This window comes from Neolamprologus multifasciatus, chromosome 3 (assembly GCF_963576455.1).
Source record: "Neolamprologus multifasciatus chromosome 3, fNeoMul1.2, whole genome shotgun sequence".
NCBI classification, from domain to species: Eukaryota; Metazoa; Chordata; class Actinopteri; order Cichliformes; family Cichlidae; genus Neolamprologus; species Neolamprologus multifasciatus.
In genome coordinates this window covers 42,126,816-42,148,001 of record NC_140441.1, presented here as the reverse complement: position 1 = coordinate 42,148,001, position 21,186 = coordinate 42,126,816, and the positions used below count along the sequence as shown (strand labels likewise).

Below are 21,186 nucleotides of genomic sequence, written 5' to 3'. Positions count from 1 at the left end.
ATAGACCAGCCCTTATTCGTTTGACCAATTAATGAAAGCTAAAGGTAACCGACAGCTACTTCGGCCAATTATAACGTTGGACTTCCCGGTAGGTGGGTCTCCGTGTAGAGGGGTGGGGTGTTCGAGGTCATTCAGTCCCTCTCTGATTCACTCTATCGGCGTGTGTGTGTGTTGAGGGAACGGGTAGTTGGAGTAAGGAATCGCCGGGCGCTAGTGCATCACGAATGCTTTTTTTTGGGAAAGAAACGCCGCTGAAAATTTACACCACAGACCGAAGAAGCGACCCCCGGTGACGACTTCTGTGAAAAGAATCTTTTCAACGCAGCGACTGCGCCACACGCACAGCCAGGCAAACGCAGCCGGGCTATCAAATGTTAGCCTACTAGCATCCCTGAAAACAGACGGGATCAAGGTGTTGATAGCTAGCCTCCCAGCTAATTGCCCATCAGCTAGCATCCTCAGCGGTAGCATCATTAGCTCGTTTCTCCTCGCGCACGTCGAGACCTCGCCATCGCTCGTGGCGGTCCCTTTTAGGTCGCGGCAATCAAATCCGACACTGAGACAAAAACAGAGAGCGGTTCCTCCTCACTGGTGCTGGAGACGGCGTCTGCGTTGCATTAGTTGACACCATCACACCCAACCTCCCAACCCCATCACCTCTGCCCCTCTTCCTCCACCCGAAACACTGGAAATCCACAAGCGGCCGGGTAGCGGCGAGGGGCCGGCGAAGCTGGGGGTGGTAACGCTACCGGACTCGCAGGGAGTCACAGCGGCTACAGACAAGCACAGCCGTGGGGATCTACCGACAAGTATGGACGGGCTGGCCGTGGAAGTTCGCGGCTCGAACGGGGCCTTCTACAAGGTAACCAGGTTACAAACGTAGTTTCTAGCTGTCCCAGTTAAAGTTTTGTTTCCTTCTCAAAACGTTAGGTTTCGCTCTTCTGAGCTCAGCTCTCGCTAACTGGTACTCTGCTAATGCTAGCGTGGGTCCACTCCTGACGAACAGGGATGGTTTTGCGTTCAATTAGGGCTGGCCATTGTGGGGTAGGCAGCTAGCCGTAGCTAGCAGTTAGGCTAGGCACACTTGACATCACCATGCATGGCCTATGTGTGTTCATTTTTTTTTATCACATGTCAGCGTGAAAACACGCTGTAAACAGTTTTGAAGCGACACACGGCAGGTCCGCTAATGAAACCCTGGATGGAAACATTTAAAAAGGGCAGCGAGCTGCTGATCAGACAGCTGTTGTGCAGCTCCTACGTGCAAGTGTGATGTGATGCTACATCAAAGCTCACATTCTTCATAATTGCTTTGTAGCCCAGCCCAGGTTTCAGCTACAGCGCTGTACGGCGTGTCTCATGTTTATTGCCCTGACGGACGCTTTTGGTTTCAATTCTGCCTGATTTTAAACAGAAAGATCACTTTCACATGCAGACACATGACTTCAGGTCTTTGTTGTTGCTGTGTCACAGCTTGTTTACGACGTAACATTAAGATGGCAGCCAAACTATACTATCAAGTATGTTTTGGTTTGTTTTTTTTCTCAGATGTCTTAAGTGGTCAGGCTCACAGGTTTGGGTCTGTGAGAGAGAGATTGTAAGGTTTAAGGGGCAGCTTCAGCCTGAGGAGACATTAAACCGTTTTGGGGAATAGGGAAATAAACCCTACTCACCCTCACCACCTGTCTAGTTTTAGAGAACATCTTTGATTCAGCTTTTTGGATAGCCCATTTCTTTGCCTGTGTCTTCAGTCTTTTTTTTCCTCAACCTTTCAGTCGAGCACATGATGGGTTAGTGATGACCCTATATTTACCCTCCTCATGCCGCCTCACCTGTTGTTCTGTTTTACGGGGTGACAGTTTGGCTCTGGCGTCAAACACTTTCCACGAAACTCTGCTGTGTTCATTATTTCACAGCTCTTTCGGCGGATGTCATTGACACATAGCTGCGATTCTCTTTAGTGTATATTTTTGCCCTTGATGGAGGTGAGTGGGGTGAAAGCTTTGCTACTTTCCTCCTTTCCTGTCGTGATTGGCACATGGGTATAAAAGGATTTTATTCAATTCCACCACCATTCACCCCGTTACCACTTTATTGTTTTCTGTTGAGCTATGAATGGGCATCATGTTTATTAAAGTGTCAGGAAAGTGGCACTCTATATGGTTTCTTTTGCAGCAGAAAACACAATGGGAAAACCAAGAAGACTAATTTTTAAAAATTGTGACATTCCCTTTTTTTCCCACGACACTGAAGCTTGTGCATTAAACTGCCTTCTTTTCATCTATTTATATTTCATTATAAGCCCAGTCTGATCAGTGGCTGGTTATATTGAAAAATCTGTGAGAGGAATGTTGCAGACCTGGCATCTTTTCTCCAAATGGTCTTAGTGACCACATGTGTGTGCTGGCCTAATGCTGAAGTGTGGACACAGGCAACTGTAGTACAAACCTAGCAGTGCCTTGTGTAAGGGGCAGTTAACCTGACAGAGCACACAGCTGTCTCACCACATGTGACCTGTGGAAACTGAAGGATGATTACTTTTTAACTCCGATCGGTTGGCATTGCTGACTTCTGTGATAAAGGCCAATCAGCTCTGAAGCTGGAACCCTGCGATGATGTATAGTATAGAGGGATGGATGGTGTGAATGCTAACCAGGACCTTCTCAAAACTGAGGCAGTGGTGGTTAGCATTAATGTCTGAGAGTAGACTGCAAAAAAATAAAAATGGTGTGACATCTATGCAATCAAAACCAAAGTGGCTTTAGAAAAGTTTAACGTGGTATCATGTTTCTGTCTTCCTGTATCATGATTCCTATGTGGAGCTTATGTGTTCTCAGCATTTCCGTACCCAGGGCGCACACCCACACTTTGTTAAATTATTTAATAATTAATGCTATACGTACTTTGTGACAGTAAATAATGGAGCACAAATCAGTTGCATCTGCAGTAATTGTCTTATCTTGCGGCTAGACCACAGCTGTGTCGTCTTGGATTGAAGGTAGAGACGGTTTTCTTAATTTCTGCTCTGCAGCCTTGATGAGCTACAGTGTAGCAGGTACTGGTGAAAGATGCCCCTCCAACACCAGAACCAGAACTATGTCACCGTTTGCTGCAGTCTAAGTCAGCAGGGTTGGATTTTGTCCTATAGCCAGATGACATAAAACTGCTGCAACAGTGACTTGACCATCTAGCTGTAGGGAAACTTAAAACAGAAAGGATCAAAGGGCAAACTTTGAAATAAAAATGAATCTTGAAATTTATACTTAAATTCCGTTTTTTGATAGGTATTTTTGTTTTTAATTCATAATCAATGAGAAACAAAATACTGAGGTATAAATTTATACCTCAGTATTTTGGAGCATCAGGATCTCCCTCGTGTCTAAACATTGATTTTATCCAGGTTCAGTTCAACATTAGCATCTTTCCAGCAGGTGAATCCCCACCCCCCACAGTACAAACCATCAAGAATACTTGTACAACCCTTCTGTCCCATATATGGTCGTGTCACACCGAGAGACGTGACACACCCACACCACAAATGGGGAGTAGGTTGCTTAAAATTGATGGCATGCTGAGACAGATCTGTGGACAGCCATGATGGACGAGTAGTAGGTTCAAGTGATCTCTCGTAATGGGCAGGCAAATGATTGTCCCCTATAGGCTGGCCCGGATGCCTGTACACGCACTCATTTGAACAGTCCTGTGTAAAATTGTCTTTAAATCTCACACACAAACACACAGTGAAGAGGGCTCGCTTCTGGATTTTAATTCTGTTGTTGTTTGCGTGTGTGTATGTGTGAGAGAGAGGGAGTGAGCGTGTGTGTGAGAGATTTCCCGGCTGTCTGTGCTGTCAGGAGGAGTCAGTGTTCCTCGTCACTTTATCCAACACAGAATTCACAGCCAGAGAATTGTGTCAGCGATGTGATGTCTTGGCTTCTAAAAAAGCCCAAGATGCGCTTTTTTTTTCCCCTTTTTGTATTTCCAGTCACAGTATCAGTCTAACATTGCTCACAGCCGCCTGTGTTGTTTACATGCACACAAAAAAAATCAAATGCTCACAGGCCCACCCATCTGTCTTTCTGTTGTGCATTCATGGGAATAAAAATTCTCTCTTTTGTCTTTTAGGGTTATATCAAAGATGTCCACGAAGACTCGCTCACAATTGTGTTTGAAAACAAGTAAGTATGCTCTTCCTGTGCACCTCTCCTGTTTAGCCTTAGCCGCAGTATGCCTGGTTTAGGATGTTGCAAGGCATCAAAAATTGTCCTATTCAGCACCTGTGTTTGGCATGCAGCTGTCCATACATGTCTCTAACAGTTTTTTCACCTCCTGCTCTAACCCCCACCTCTCGCACCACCACCCAACTCATCCCTCTTTATCTACTTGGCTCAGCATGTAGATCAGGGAGCTCCTAAAAATAGTGACCCATGGTATGTGCTTCGGGAGGGGTGGCAACAGGGTGCCCTGTGTCATTTTTGGGATCCTTCCTTCCTTCTCCTTTTACTTTTCCTTAGCACACGTAGGTGTTGGAGCAGCTGGTTGTATAAGATGGTGAATGAACTGTACACGTTTTTGGTCTATAGTGAAAGATGAGACCCATTTGGGGTCACCACAATTTGGTTGTGAAAGAAAATCAATGAAAAAAAAATCATTTTTTTTTTTTTAAACTGTCATTTTCTGTTGTTTGTCATTAGAATATAAATGTTAAAAAAAGATGACTCATTTTGAAGGGTCCTTACTCCTTATTCTAAAAGGCATTGAATTCATCAGTCTAAAAATAAATCTTTAATAGAAGCAAAAGGTCTTACGTAAATCCATCAAAGGTCTTAAAAAGAATTAAGACTTGGTTAGTGGAAAATATTTTTTTGCTCTGATATTGACTGATTTAAATTTGCGCTGAAAATCGTGACTTGGTTGCTTAAAGCAGATGCACTTTGCTGTCTGCTATCTACCAACAGAATGAATGGGGAGGCAAAATTGATGAAAATATCAAACTATTCAACCAAGCACTTCATATAAAATGTAACAGTCTATGAGCTAAGTTGAGAAGCATGAGACGGTGTAAGGGCACTTATAATTAAATTTATGGTTTAAATTTAACCAATAAAACAATTAGAAAAGGAGTAAAGGTAAAGCACAGTTTAAGAAGTTAGTTATTAATTTATTTAATAGTGGTAAACAAAGTGCCTCAGGCTTGATTTGAAAGGTCTGAGTTGCAGCAGACCTGCAGTTTCTGGGAGTTCATTGATGATTTGTTTGGCATAAAAACTAAACACTGCATCTCCATGTTTAATTTTAACTGAGCATAAATGAAACTGGCCCTCGATGACCTGCAGAGTCTGTATGGTTCATAATGTAGCAACTGAAATGTTCCTTACATGTGAATTATACGTCTGCGTCAGATCTACGTCGTAACCTGTACCATTAACCCTCCACCACAACTTAAGGATGGGAAGTAGTCTTAAGTCAAGCTTTAGCCGTCAACCCATCAAGGCTTTATAAACCAGCGGCTTTCAGATAACTTCTTTGTTTTGGCATCTTGGGAGCCAAGGTAGTGAAATTCTGTGCAGGTTACCAGTTTGAGATATTCCAAGCCAACGAGTGAACCACACAAGTCAAATACCCTATGCCTCTAACTCAAAGAAAGTGAGGTTATTTTTAATTGAATTTAGAATAACTGAAATCCTTACAAACATCTGGACTCTAACCTTTCTTAATCTGAAAGGATTCTGCTTTAATAGAGTGGCGTTCACAGCGGCAAGCCTTTCAATGGACTGGACTGAATGAATATTTGTTTCTCTGTTTATCACACATGAAGGCAAAATCAATTGTGCAGTTGATAAAGATGAAATAGACTATTATTTTTTTTTTAAACTTTATTTAACCAGGAAGTGAAGTGCTTGATAAGACTCTTGCCAGAGTTCCTGATATCTAATTGGCCAATTACATGGCAGCAAGTAAATTTATATAAGCATTTAGACTTTGTCAGGTAACCTGGTGAAGTTCGAGCGTTTGAATGGGAGATGAAAGGTGATTTAAGTGATTTTTAACATGGTTTGTGCTGGATGGGCTGTTCTGAGCATTTCACAAACTGCTCATCTAGTGGTATATTCCTCACAGCCATCTTTAGGCTTTACAGAGACTGGTCAGAAAAAGTAAATATTCAGTGACCCAATGCAAGAGGTTTTTTGTTTTGTGTGTGGCCTTTTTCAGCCTTACTGGACAGAGCAGTGAAGAGTGAGAGGAGAAAGGGGAAGACATGTGGCAAAGGGCCGCGGGTCAGACTCAAATCCGGCCGTTCGCCCTGCTCGTCCTGGTGCAAGAGGCCTTTGGGTGAAAATGCTTTGTTGAAATCAGAAGACAATGACCAGATTGTTACCCAACAATAGAATGGCAACAGTAACTAGTAATAACTGCTTGTTCAAGCAAGGTATGCAGAATAGCATAACCTGATGAACCTTGAAGCACACAGGCTACAGCAGCAGAAGACAACACCAGGTGCAACTCCTGCCAGCTAAGAACAGGAAACTGAGGCTGCAGTTAGCACAGGCTGACCAATGGCTGATTAGAGAAAATTGAAAAATCACTGCAGAGGAGTCCAAGACTGAGGAGTCTTGGATTTGGTAGGGCATAAACAAAAGGATGGATCCCATCCTGCCTTGTGTCAGGGAGTCTAACCCAATATTAGCAAGGTGTATCAAAGAGAGTGGCTGGTGAGTGTGGTTTGGTTGGTTTGTTGTAGCTCAAGTACAAGTACAACAAGTACAGCTGGATTTTGTGCTTATGTTGTTGTATTACACAAACACGGTTTGTTTTGTCATAGATGTTAAAGCATCGTTGCTACTTTCTATAATAAAAGCTCCACCCACACCATATAATACACACCACATAATAAAGCTCCACCCACCAAAAACAAAACAAAACACAAAGGAGGATGGAAGCTCTCAAAAGAAAAGTCCTATAAAAACTTAGTTGAGAGATCAAACTGAATGAGCTGCTATATACTGTATATTAATCTCAAGCTTTAGGTTTTGTAAGTCTTTCACTTTTCTGCTTCTGAGTCATTTTCAAATTCTTGTTGAGTGTAAAATGACAACTTTTCCACTTACTGACCAGCCACAGTCCCTGGGCTTCCTCATTAAGCCTAATAATGAACCTTTAAAACTGTTATTGTTATTATGTCTGTAAATGTGCTACACAGCAGTGAGTGGGTAATATGTACCCATACCATTGCAATCCGAGTGTGACGTGACTTAGAAGAGCTTCAGCCAACAGCGTTTCATTTACCTGTGATTGTCGGTAGGCTGACAAGTGTTTTGTCTCCTCCACAGCTGGCAGCCAGAGAGACAGTTGCCCTTCAGCGACGTGCGGTTGCCTCCTCCAGCCGACTATCACAAGGAAATTGGTGAAGGAGAGGAGGTGGAGGTGAGGCCTGGCTCTTTGCATATGTCTGACTCAGCTCATACACATGAATTTTCCGACCTTATGTCTCAAGGCCTTGTTTTTCACTCCGACAGTCTGTCGTTTCTGTCACCTGTCGTTTCAAAAATCCTGGAAAATTCTGAAGTCTTTGATAGGTACACATTTTAGATCACATATACTTTTTTCCACATTATTAATTGGATGTACTTACAGTTTATGTTATGTGATGTATATTATCACATAGTCTGCTATACACCCAGTGATTTCAGACATGACCAGAGTTCCCGAGGCTCATTTAAAAAGCCTGAAGTTTGAATCATGGATCTTGATATAGTGATTAAATACTTTACAGGTCACATCTAAAACACATTGTATATAAAATGTGTGCATACGTGTTTCTATTGCTGTGGGTGATGTTGTATTCAGATCCAATAAAAGGGTTTTTGACCATTTCTCTAACAGCCAATGAAAGAAGCAGCTCCTTCCAAAGTTAAACCGCTAGCTGGAATCATTTAACAGTAACAAACAGGATGTTGTATAAAAAGCATCAAATACTGTGTGGCAGAGTTTATTGGACTGTTGAATATGTGCTTATCCATCAAGAAACTGTTTAAATGATGTGTTGTGTTCAGGCTTTTATAAACATGGTTTGGTCTGCAGTTTTTTACGAAGGACTTAAAAAGCATTTCTAAAACGATAGCATAGATCCAGCCCACACGCTTCTTACAGAGTGACATAGTTAAATTTGAATTTTTGTCACTAATGTGAGTTTAATAATCCTGACTGAGATCTGAGGACCCTGCAGATCATTTAAGTGTTGCATTCGATTTTGTTTTGAGATGTTTCCATAACTGAAACACGTCCCAGTTGTGGAGACCTCTCATCTGCATCTATTTAGCATTAGAATTTGTTTTTGTTTTCATGGAAATGCAAGTTTAAGAACACGTGGCTCTAGATTAAAAGTACCAGAAATGTCTTGTTGCAACAGTTTTGAGGAGTTTTTTTTAAGGTGTGCCAAAAATCTTTTAAAGTTGGGACCATGGGAATTAAAGCTGTGGAATCCACATAATATTAGTGGGAGTTGTTCATACAAGTGTTTCGTTAAGCTTTTTACTAACCACTAAACTAATACCTGAGGTGTCTTGGGTTAAATTAGTCCCATTCAAAGTCAAACAGCTTCATTCTCTCTTTTCAAGGTGATGCTTTTTATTTATTTATTTGATTTTTAGTCAAATTTTTTTTATTTTAAAGTGGATGAGCGTGTTTCTGTATTTTGTCTGTGGTTCAGCTTTTATTCGCTGTCTCTCCAGGTTTACTCCAGGGCCAACGAACAGGAGCCATGCGGCTGGTGGCTGGCGCGGGTCAGAATGATGAAGGGAGAAGTAAGTGTTTGATGAGAGTAAATCTTTGAACAAGTGAGATAAACACACAAACTGAAATTATATTTCCTGCTCTTATATAATAAAGCAAGAGTGACTAGTATGTATAACATATCTACCCGTTTGAATGTCTGCCCATCATTAGACAACACTTCCGTACATTTTAATACACAGTTGTTCTTTTAATCCAGCATAATCTTTGTTTTGTGGATATGTTGAAAACTCTATAGTTACTTCCTGTTTCTAAGTTCCCGAGGCTTTCACTGAGCTGTTTAGCTGAAAGGAACTATCATAATTGAGAAGACGGTATCACGCAGCGGTGATAGAATCCACCTAGGTCAGCTTCCTCTCTGTTTATTAATCAGTAAGCAGTCGTCTTTCACTTTGCCTCTGGCTGTACTGCCAGTAAGTCTTTATGGAGCTCTGAGTACTGCAGTATGCTGTGTGTAAAATAAATATAGGCCAGTAGTAAGAGTTTGTCCTAATCGACTCTGACATTGTACGTTCAAATTACCTGTCCCGTTCACTCTGTGTGTCTTCTGCATCCTGACCTATTGTGTCAAAGTGGATTTGCACGGGACCAGTGTTTTTAAAATTTTTCAGATAATTACAAGGAGCTCTGACTCTAAGGCACCAGCTGCAGGTTGAATAGTGGGTCAGTGGGATATGGAAAGGACAGCTATGCAGGGCTAATGTGCCAAGGGAGCTGCTGCTGCTGCTGCTGCTGCTGTAGTGCTGTTATTTGGAGCAGTCTGATAAGAGCCTGCAGGAATGTCTAGCTTTGACTGATGGCTTTAATTCAGTCCTTTGAGCGTGGAGTGTGCAGTGTTGGTGTTGCTGCTGCACTCTTTCTGCACTACTTCCCATCCTTTGTCTAATACTTTGTTGTGTTTTTCTTTTTGCAACAGAGTGTAGTTTTATTAGCAGCAAGACGCAGAGATACATCTCGAGACATCTTTGACTCCATCGGAGCTACATATATCTGTGTTTTTGTCTACTTTATTAAAAATCTGTATCTCCCGTGTTGTTTTCAGTTCTATGTGATCGAATATGCGGCGTGCGACGCCACGTACAACGAGATAGTCACGTCAGAGCGCATCAGGCCTCTAAACCCCAACAGCCCTGCCTCTCGAAACACCTTCCACAAGATCCCCATCCCCGTCCCAGAAGACCTGAGGGACATGTGAGTCCTGCGTATAAACAATCCCTCACTCATGCCTCTACACATCCAAGCACTTTGCTCGCTTAGAGTTCTCATATGTTGTCAGCAATCATGCGTGTAATGATGATTCAGTGCTGCCAAACGAATAACGACATCGACCCTGCTCTGGATTGTTTTATCGACAGCTGTGCAAACGACAACATTCACAAAGACTTCAGGAAAGCAATCGGAGCCAACTGCATCTTCTACAGTGCCCAAACACATGAGCTCATCGTGCTGGTTAGTACTCTGAACACACACTTCAGCAGACGCCTCATGATCAAGTTAATGGCCTTGTTTTATGTCATCACGTGAAGAAATGATGCAAAAAATCTCACTCGCAAATGTGAACATCAGGGAAGGCAGGCAGACGAAGAGATGTGAATCCAGATAATGCTGCTAACATAATATGCACAAAAGTACTGTACCGTATACACACACTGCTACTTTGTGACTGAGTGTGTAGACATTCATTCACAAATGTTTGTAAAGGCTATAGGACTGTATACTTCTGCTAATGCTAAACGCTGTAGAGAATAGCGGTGAATGACTTAGCCTTCTGTATTTAAGAAATATAAGAGATCCCCTGAAAGTAAACAGTTTTAAGTCGAGCTCACTACATTACTAATTTTTAAAAACATCTTAAGATCCAAACTCCTGGATGCTTGGGCCCAGCGTAGGGATATTTGAATCATGGAATAATTCAACTACAACTGTGTCATAGTGATGGCGAAGAGTTTACATTTCAGCTCCAGAAAGAGCATTTTAGCAGTGCTTTGGATTGTGGTCAATAAAGAGAAGTGTGAATCATAAATTGCAAAGACCTTAAATCTTATAACTTTGCTAGAGTTGAATAGCTTTACCAGGAAAAAAGTCTGGCCACACAGCAGCCATTCTGCAATGCTTTATTTGGGCAGTTATTTTAAAGCATTATCTCAATTTAAAAACCCATCTATGGACCTGCTAGAGAACTCTGATAAAAGCCACTTAAAAATGTGAAGCCTTCGGCCCCAAATAAACTTTTAAAAACCTTTTTTTTAAATTTCCCTCTCCTTTAAATTTGACTTCTACCACCATCTTTACCGCCGTAGAATTAACCCAAATTTAAGTTCAGGGCTTTCTAATAAGGGGTTCATGCACTACACATCCCAGATGATTGTCTGTTGTGGTTTAGGAACATGTTTTTCAAAGCATTTCTTGCTCTGGGCATTGAATGTCTGTTCTGTCTGGATCGTCTTTAGTCGGTTATGGCTTTTGTTGTATTGGTTTACCTGATTCTGAACCTTTGTTGCCTTGTGTGTCTTATGTTGTGTCTTCAGTCCACAAATGAAACCACAGTAAAGCGTGCAGCTCTTCTGAGCGACATGCATTTCCGGAGCATCCGTACCAAGCTTATGCTAATGTCCCGCAATGAAGAAGCCACCAAACATTTGGAGGTAATACATTCTGTCAACTACATGTGTCTCCCTGATCATTTAAATCCTAGCCATGCATCTTGGCAAGCAACCTTGCGTTTCCCCTCTCCTAGACAAGTAAGCAGTTAGCATCGGCGTACCAAGAGGAGGTGAGGGTCAGGGAGGACCTGATGGGCCTCGCCATCGGCTCCCACGGTGCCAACATCCAGCAAGCGAGGAAGGTGCCTGGTGTTACAGCGATCGAGCTGGAGGAGGAAAGCTGCACGTTCAGGATCTATGGAGAGGTACGCTGGTTAAGGAGGCTTTCTGCTGCAGTTTTTGGAGAAGCAAGCAGGAGAAAACAAATGATCCTTTTTTACACACAGCACTGACAGTTCACTGTTAGTGAATGTAGGTGCGCAAATATCATCTGAAGCACTGAAACCATAACATTTGTTTGGTTCTCTTTTACTATTTTAAAACTTTAATCCTGATTGGATCAATGGAATAACAATTCAGTTGATCCATTCAGGCTGTTGCCAGTGTGAGATGGCAATTATAGGCTAATTAGCGACATGAGGTGATTTATTGGTTGCAGGGATGTCTTAAAACATCAGATTATGAGTGATGGATTGAGAATATTGACTCGTCACAGTTTTTGCCAGTGCGTAGAAATGCAGAGAAACTAAACTGCCTGCTTGTCAAAGTCTGTGTTCTGATGTGGACTGTGGTCTTAAACTCAATTAGTGTTTACCCTACCGTTGCCAGTCACCCCCGCCTGCCCCAGAAGCCACTGGAGATAATAATTTAAAAACATGCATAATAATAATGAAACGTATTTTAATTACTTTATCTAATTAATGTGAGAGTTGCATTAAGCACTAACTTTTTAGATTGTATATTTGGTCACTAGACTTGTGCATGTGGCTGTTATTGAATGAGAGAGGGTAGCACAGCAGGCAGTAGTTAATGAGAACTCGCTAGCTTACAACGAACGGATAAATGCAGAAGTACTGCAAACATCTGAGTCTGAGCAAAGCTGTCAGAGTCCTGGCTAGAGCAGCACTGCTTCCACAGTGTGTCCGTCTTACCCCCAACATTCAACCGGTCACAGTAAAATGCTGCACCTCTCTGAGCCTGGTTCTGTAGGAGGTTTCTTCCTGTTAAAAGGGAGTCTTTCCTTCCCACTGTTGCCAAGTGGTTGTTGAAAAGGAGTCATTTGATTCGTGGGATTTTTCTCTGTATTACTGTAGGGTAGAGACACCTGTTGATGGGATTTAGAGTTGTATAAATAAAATTGAAACTTCATAAGGGCCACGGTTCTTCTTTTTTTTTAGTGCAGAATAATGCACTGAAACGGAATTTAATTTTTTTCTGTGCATACTTTCATTTTGGTTCTTATGTGCCGTGCACTGCATTGTTTGTGTTGTTACAGACCCCAGAGGCAGTGAAGCAGGCCAGAGAGTATCTCGAGTTCAAAGAAGACTACTTTCAGGTACCCAGGAACCTTGTAGGTGAGTGAACAACATAACATTCCTGAGCTGAGAGTTCATTTTGCTGCTGACATTCTGCTTCATCACCACACCATATTCCTGATTGGAACATTCTTTCACCCTTTCCGCTTTCCCCGTTGCGCAGGCAAAGTCATCGGCAAAAACGGCAAAGTCATCCAGGAGATTGTGGACAAGTCGGGCGTGGTCCGTGTCAGGATCGAGGGAGACAACGACAAAAAGCTTCCCCGCGAGGAGGTAGGCAGGCAGGGGGCTGGCAGGGACGACACTGCCAGCAGCAAAGAGGTGAATGAACCGATCGGCTGCTCTCCCAGACCCTCCTATAACCTCCCAACCCTCCACCATCCCCCTTCCCTCGTCTCTCCAGTCAGAAAAGCTACTTAACTGCAGCAGCGTGCAAGTGTCCCATGTGCTGTCTGCTTTGTTCGTTCTGCTGCTGCTTTGTATCTTGTTTTGTCACAGAGTTTGCTTTGCTTTCCACACACAGCCCACTGCACAGCATATATGTTATACTGGGCTGGTTAGCCATCTGTTGTCTGATGGGTTGGTATGCTCCTGTTGAGTGTGCAATTTAAGTATATAGTTGCTCTTCAGTTGCTCATTGTTTAAAGTGATGATTATCTGTTTCCTTCAGCTTTTAATTCCTCCTCCTCTCTGCTGTTGTTTCAGGGCATGGTTCCCTTTGTATTTGTGGGAACCAAGGAGAACATCAGCAACGCTCAGGCTCTGTTGGAGTACCACGTGTCCTATCTCCAGGTTTGTCAGTCTTCCATTTTTTTACCAGTAGATGGCACCACTGCTTTTTGTTTTTTGTCTTTTTTTGTGACAGAAAAAGATAAAAGCAGTGTATTTTCTGTCTCTGCCACCTCGACTTGATTTGAATACATGTGTTCATCCCACAACAATTATTTCTTCTTCTTTGGGAACGTGGAGTAGGTGTGTATCGGTCACCTGTCTCTCCACTTTCCAGCTCCACATGAGGAAAGCTGCTGAGAGCTCCTTATTTTGCCCTTACCTCATGTGCTTTTATAAATAGCTCCTCTCTACGGGATGGGGTGGAGAGTATGCCTGAGTATAGATTACCAGCTATCTGGACCCTCAGTGTTCAGAAATAACATCAGACCCCCTCCTGTTGCCCCTCACTTCCTTCACATCTCGCTTGAGGTTCAGCTGTCATTGGTGGAGACAGCTGTCACACCGTGAACTGAGACCCTCTCCCCACCAAATCCTCCTCTAGATCACCCACTTCTAAACTGCCATTAGTCACCACTGCCCACTCATCTACTATTTACAAAAAAAAGCTTTTAATTTATTGAAGGTGTCATCAAATTTGATAAACCGATACCTTTAAGTTTATCCCTGCTCTCAAGTTGTTTTATTAGAGGGCTGTGGGAGAGGTTATCGGTTTATTGGCTGTTGCTTTTGTGGTATCCTCTCCAGCAAGATGATACAGAGATCCAACCAACTGGACAATCTCTGCTAAACCACTCGGCATCTGTGACTCAAACTGACTGAGAACATGTGAGCAAGCAGACTGTGGAGCTCTTTGTTATGCTTTAGAGATTTAGTAAGGGGGGGTGCATTTCTAAAAGTGTAAAGGCAGCAGTTTGCTTAAAAAAAAAAGAGACTGTAATTGATGGCAGGCATGCCTGTGTCTGTGTGACAGATACAGCTGCTTGTTCAACCCCCGACTATAAATTAATGTTTATCGCAGTCAGCCGGTCCATCTGTTAAGAATCACTAGGTGAACACAAGTGGGTGTTCTGTGAGAATAATCAGGTTGAACTGCACCAATTGCTGCCACCTAGTGGTGAGCGGTTATTAAGAGAACCAAAGCAAGGCAAGGCCCACAGCTGATGGGAGCTCTAGGCCCAACAGAATAATCTCGTGTGAGTGGACTCTTGAGTCCTTTCTGTTCGCGGAACAGGCTCTTAAATGCAATTTGTCCCCGACCTGTAGGAGGTGGAGCAGCTGCGCCTTGAACGCCTGCAGATTGACGAGCAGCTCCGTCAGATCGGGGTTGGGTACCGCGCGCCTACCGGCCGAACCGGGGGCCCCGGTGTTGATCGAGAGAAAGGCTACCTGACAGATGAAAGCACCAATTCACTCCACACTCGAACCTACGGGGGCCGCGGCAGAGGGCGAAGGGCCTCCAACAGCCAGTACTCCGGATATGGTGAGAGTTCAAATTTGACTTTAACGTGCGGTTCTAATAATACAATACAGTAATAGTACAACAGAAGATTCAGTCATGAAATAAATTAAAAACCAATTTTTATTTGATTGTCTACCTAATGCAGGCACAAACTCTGAACTGTCCAATGCCTCTGAGCCAGAGGACCTCACCGAGCGAGACCAGAGGCCCCGTGGACTAGGCAACGATGAGAGGGGATCCCGACGGGGTGGTAGGGGCCGAGGAGCCAACTCGGGACGAGGTCGCGGAGGGCCAGGATCCAAGCCTTCGAACTCAATCAGCTCAGGTAGCCCTCTTTGTTCCTAATGACACATATGGCATCCCTTTTCTCCCACAGGAAAACGATTTTCTTCTTTTTACAGCTGTCTGAAGCCTGAGCTTGCAGCTTACTTGAGCATACTCTGACTTCTTTATTTATGACTGCTAAGTTTAACATGAACATCCACCTTAGTAATAGTCTATATAAGAACTTTAAGATTAAGAAACCAAATGTATTTTTGGTGCAAGCAGCTACTGAAGATTTTCCGAGAAGCAGCAGGCAAGCACCTTTTTGTAATTGAGCCTGAAAGGTGTGGTCCTCTTAATGAAGTGAAGAGAAAAACCTGAAAAACTTCTAAGCTATAGCCTTCAGTCAGAAAAGGTTTACTGCAGGTCGTTATGTTAAAACTGCAGTCATTAAATGGAAGAAACGATACACGAGTGTTAAACTATTGTTTTGTCACCTGAACAGTGCTGAAGGACCCAGACAGTAATCCATACTCCCTGCTGGAGGGTGAAGGAGAGCTGGCTGACGCAGACATCAGTGAAGGCATGGGAGACCGCCGCAGACGATCCCGCCGCCGCCGGAACGACCAGGAGCCCAGTGTCATGGACGCAGCTGCAGAGTCGGACAGCCAGGCCGGCCCGAGTGAGAACGGACTAGGTGAGAGTTGCGGTGCTGCGTTCTCCTTGTTGAAACTTGTTGCCGTGCGTTCGTGGTTAGTCGAGCAGAAATCCGAAACTTTTGGAGGGAGATGATCTACATTTTTTAATTTGACTGTTAGATGAAGAAGCCCGGCCTCAGCGCCGCAACCGAAGCCGCCGCCGCCGTAACCGTGGCAACCGCCCAGAGGGAGGTTCAACCAGCCGTGACAGACAGCCAGAAAGTGGTGAGTTGCTGTCCTTTTACTAGTTTAGCTATTTTACTTTCCACTTTCAGAATGAGCACACAACCCCAGCTGCCGTTCTAGCTAACAGACTTCAATGTTTCCAGTGACTGTTGCTGACTACATATCCCGCGCCGAGTCCCAGAGCAGACAGAACCTGCCCCAGAAGGAAAACCACGCTGGCCCTGAGCCCAAGGTACAAGCTGACATATGCACAGACAGTATTTGGTTATATATCGGCTACATTTTGCAGTTCATTTTGTCATTTGCGTTCATTCTAAGTGAATGAGGTGATTGATTCACCAGGGGACAGTTCCTCTCACAGAGCAGGCTGAACTTAGCCAGGCTATCTTTGCTTTTGCTGCCATGGTAGAAACTAAAACGCCCCTCAGAGATAATCTCTCACAGCATTGGTTATCACCTTTCTTTCTTAACGCTACATTCACCAAGGCAGCAGAGCAGAACAAGGGCTACCGGAGTTTTAGCTTGTTCATGAGATGAAGCACTCAGGGTGAGAGCAGCTATTATGTACTTAAAAAGCATAGTTACACCTTGTTCCCCTCCTGCTTGCAGAAAAATGATCTAATTCTGTGGTAAACAAGGCAGTGATCTCAGCTTTAGCTCAGTGACAATTCTCACTTTGATCTACGTTTTGCACCCGCAGGAGAACGGCACCACCGCCAAGAAGGAAGAGCGAACGCCCTCGAAGCGTTCCCCCAGCCAAGGATTGACCTCGGCCAGCGAGACCCTGACCTTGGTCAACGGGGTCTCATAAAGAGACGAGCGAACCCTTGCGAACCCAAGTCTAGAGCAAGACTCCATGGCAAACTCTGTCCCTGCTTGCATTAACTTAAACCTTAAACAGATGAGTGAAAAAGTACCTGACAAAATACCTGAGTTCATACTACGAGAGTGAAAAAGTACAAAAAAACGACAAACGCATCTACTTAAAACCACACGTTAACGGTGTATGCTATCCTATCTATCAGTACTTAGTGCTTATTTAAAAGAAAAAAAAGAGGAAAAAACAACTAGCTTGCCAAAAAAGAGCTGGTGGATATGACTTGATTTTTAAAAATACTGAAACACGAGAAACAGGACGAGACGTTTTTTTTTGTTGTTGTTGTTTGTTTTTTGTTTTGAACTGTTTGTCTTTATTTCTGTTAACGTTAATTTTGTTCATTGTTTATCACTGGTTTCGACTCGGCGGTCGCTCTCTCAACCAAAACAGACGCATCTCTTTATAACGGTGTTTAAAGTGCACACAGGAGAGATGTAAAGCTGTATGAGCAGACAGTCCGGCTCATGTGACGCCATGTTCGCACACTGAACCTGGGAGTGAAGACGGATTGGAATACAGATAGACATTGTGCCTTGAATTTGAAAAACAAATATATATATATAAACACATAAAATAAAAAAAAAACTTGAGTTTTTTTTTCCATTAAGTTTCTTTTTGAGGGGAAGAAAATGAGAGTTCTTCTTCCAGGTTTTTTTTTTTCTTTCTGTTTTTGGTTTGAAGGAGAGAACAGATCTGTGAGGGAGTGATGAGGAAAAACAAAAACAAAAAAAAGAGGATGCAGAAACAGATGGAGTGGGTGGCCGATGTGAGGAAAATTCAATCTGGTGCCAAACGCGAAATTCAAGGCGCTTGTTCTCATTCCGCGTAGAACGGACGGCGTTAGGGGAGGTAAGTGTGGGGGAATGGAAGAGGAGCGGGGTCGGCGCGTGTGTCTGTCTGTGTGTGAACAGTTGAGACATTTGGCAACAACAAAAATTTTAAACTGAGAGCGGATGACGTGGGGAAAACCTAACGTAGCCCCGAGGGGCGTTGTCACGGCATGTGTCTCTTCCTCCTCTCGCCTGTTTCAGGTCCTTGGAATTGTTCCAGGGCCGGCACCCCGGTGCAGCCCCGCAAACAGGATGGGCTGAGACCAGACCGACCGCACACTTGAACTGTTACGATTTCGACTTAGAGAGAACTACACCGTGCCTCTTTCTGTGTCAGAGGGGCGGCGGCGCTAGCTTTCAGCCACACTTAGTGTCTTGATTAAAACCACTGCAGTGCACAGCTCCAGACGCACACGAAGGGGGGGAGGGAGCGCGACCACCTTTTCTGGGACGGGTGCTGCTAGTGACGTGGGAAGGGGTGGGGAAAGCCTGGAGACTGCAGACTGTGGGAACGGGACAGCTTAAAATGACATGAGAGCCACACGACACACAGGCCCACATTTACAGGTACACACACACCAGGTCGGCGTGGTCGCCCGCGTAGTGCAAAAGTAGAGGACCGAAAAACTCTGAGCGAGCGAGGTTGTCCGTCTTTTGTACCTGGCGGTTTGGGGTAATTTTTTATTTTTTATTTTCTTTGTTTTCGGCATACGGAGTAAGAGACGGACTCGAAAACCTCAGCGGCTCTCTGCTCATGTTGTTACTGTTGTCTTGGTTGTCGCTCTCAAGTTCTTTTTGTTGCTCTTTCCACATCGTAGAAAATATGAAATAAAAAACTGAAGTGAAATCAACCTCTTCTGTGGAGATGAACTTTGATTTCTCTTGTCTTGTGAGTTTGCAGTCTATTTTTCTAACTTGCATGGCCATTCGAGTAGTAGGTGGTGCCTGTCCTGTGCATGAGGAAAAAAGGGGTGTTGTTAATCTGACTTACAAAGCCATTGTTTCATTCACTAGAATTGCTGCTAATGTACACACTGAATGTCCAACTAACGTAGAAACTCTACCATGAAGAGAGGAAAAAGAACTATTTGTGACTGATTTTTCTTTCTTTTTTTTCTCTCTCCCCCTCCAATACTTATATATCTGCCCAGACCCCCAACCCCCCCACACACACTCTGTTGGCGGGTACGAGTCAGGAAGGGACCGGTTCCTTTTGCTTACAAGTTTTCAGAGTTTCAAAAGTGTTAAAATTGTGAAATTACAAAGGGCGACATTGTGCATGACAAGCAAGCATCCACATGACCAAAGGTTTTGAGAGACAGACGAATGGGAGTGTGGTTGACTCAAGATGACCCAGATGCTGCTGTTTTACATTTCTGCTCACCTGTATGTTGTGTTTTTAGAGGATGATCGAACACTTGAGTATTTGTACCTTGGTTCAGTTGCATGTGTGCGAGTGGAGGATGAAGCCTTGCGTGGTATGTTTGTGTTTACCTTTATACCTCATTGTGTGAGTACTGTATTCCCTAATGTATCTGTATCCCTCGCGTCCTGTTGAAAGACTGCTGCGTGTGTGTGCGTGCGCGCACGTGCGTCTGCGTGGATGCTGGTTGTACAGTCGACTCCTCACTCTGTCAGATTTTGTCTCTGGTTTTCTCACTCATGTTCTGATGGCAATAAAGGACTTTTCATTGTTTGGTATACATTTTTTTTTTTCTTTTTAACATACAAAACAAACCACATTAGATTAGGATGTTATGTTGATGCGAGTGTACTTCAGTCTAATAATTAGGGGATGATCACAATGGTGTCTCTGAGTTCTAAAGAAAAATTATGGATGATATAACTGTTCCTACTGCAGTGTTAAATTTGTCCCAGGCTATTTTAAGCAAGCCTATTTTGAATTTAAAGAAGCATCGTCTGTTATTTCCAGTATTTGGTTGGCCATAATCTCACCCCCCCCCCTTCTCCAGCCTCTTTTTCATTAAAAAAATAAATAAAAATCTTTTACGAGTAAATAAGCATAATGAGGTTTAATTAGATGTGAGGAAAATCTTTCAAAGAACCATTTTTGCACCTGAAAGAACAGATTTTTAAAGGGATTTAAGACCTTGGTTCAAGTCTACCAACCGTTCATGGCAGATAGTCAACCCTCTCTGAGCCTGGTCTTCTCCTGGAGGCGTCTTCCTGTTAAAAAGGTTGTTTTTTTTTCTCCCCACTGTCACCAAGTGCTTGCTCATACTGGGTGGTCTGCTGTAATCTTAAGTTTTTTATTTTACAATATAAAGCATGTTAAGGTGACTTATTGTGATATGGAATAATTAGTAATAAGTAAAGTACTTTAAATGTCTAATACAGATATGAGACCCCACCCTCTTTTATCTGATCAAATGTTTCTTTAAAACTTGTACTTTTACACAGTAGTGACTCAGCGGGGTATTTACAGCAACATAGTTTTTATTTGCTCGTTGAGCCCCTTCAAATGGTGAGTCATCACCTCTTTAGTGACCGGGTCAGCCCATCTAAAGGATGAGTGCAGATCGCTATAAATGAAAACGCAGCTGATCAAATTTCAAAGCAAAAAGAAACGTGTGATTAAAAGTGCTTGAAATAAACCAAGAAGACAGAAATGTACTATAATACAAAAATATGGCTGCTTTCCTTGATAGACAGCAGCTGTCTGCATTAAAACTGATAGAAGTCACAAGCTTTTGGAGACAGGGTTTCATGGTTGTGTTTGCAGAGTTTGACTTTACATACATATATAAATCTGATGGTGGATACAAAAAGGAATTTTTTGGGGGAAAATGAAAGACTATTCAGCAGGTAAGGATATTAATATATTATACCCAGAGTTTCGCCAAGTTAGTGTCCAGTATAATCCAGGATTTGGGACTGGACATTGGCTCTTTTGTAACATTCTGTTGGGGGACATTATAATGTGTAGATGTTAAAGAGTGATAAATATAAATGCACCGCAAACATTAGTATGAGTAGATGATAACAATGTAGGCTACATAAGTAAAGGTAAAACAAAAGGAAATTCATGCAGTGCTCACACACTGGGAAAAATATATTGATATATATGGCCAGTAGTATAACATCCTTTTATTTACCATCAGCCTATTTCTTCAAGGCAACTGGTGCTACTGTGCATGACATCTTACATAAAAAGGTTTTATGGCTTGAGACACACACATTCACAGGAGTTTACCGCAGTGCATGCTAAAAACAACAGCTTGCTCTCAGCAGGTTTCCTCCTTGTTAGA

The 21,186-nt window shown here is 43.1% G+C and overlaps 1 protein-coding gene across 3 annotated transcripts; it reads left to right on the top strand.

The window, feature by feature from the left end:
* The first annotated feature begins 118 nt into the window (after positions 1-118).
* fxr2 (FMR1 autosomal homolog 2) lies at positions 119-19,618 on the top strand. Of its 3 annotated transcripts, none has more exons than XM_085150474.1 (17): positions 119-862; positions 4,126-4,178; positions 7,332-7,425; positions 8,733-8,804; positions 9,836-9,984; positions 10,149-10,242; positions 11,322-11,438; positions 11,531-11,701; positions 12,832-12,910; positions 13,035-13,144; positions 13,577-13,663; positions 14,867-15,083; positions 15,208-15,387; positions 15,832-16,023; positions 16,145-16,249; positions 16,354-16,442; positions 16,911-19,618. In XM_085150474.1, the coding sequence occupies exons 1-17, from the start codon at positions 812-814 to the stop codon at positions 17,019-17,021; spliced, it is 1,971 nt and encodes a 656-aa protein (XP_085006600.1). In that variant the 5' UTR covers positions 119-811; the 3' UTR covers positions 17,022-19,618. The 3 variants fall into 3 exon arrangements, with proteins under 3 accessions (XP_085006600.1, XP_085006583.1, XP_085006591.1); XM_085150457.1 differs by having other exon boundaries at positions 120-862; positions 13,035-13,192; XM_085150465.1 differs by lacking the exon at positions 119-862 and adding an exon at positions 887-1,044 and having other exon boundaries at positions 13,035-13,192.
* The last annotated feature ends 1,568 nt before the right edge of the window (positions 19,619-21,186 follow it).

What these genes read in the sequence shown, in the direction of transcription:
- fxr2 (XM_085150457.1), top strand. Translation starts at nt 812, where the DNA reads ATGGACGGGCTGGCCGTGGAAGTTCGCGGCTCGAACGGGGCCTTCTAC. An exon ending in ACAATTGTGTTTGAAAACAA is followed by an intron (nt 4,179 to 7,331) that starts GTAAGTATGCTC and finishes TCTCCTCCACAG; the next exon opens with CTGGCAGCCAGAGAGACAGT. An exon ending in TTCGAACTCAATCAGCTCAG is followed by an intron (nt 15,388 to 15,831) that starts GTAGCCCTCTTT and finishes TCACCTGAACAG; the next exon opens with TGCTGAAGGACCCAGACAGT.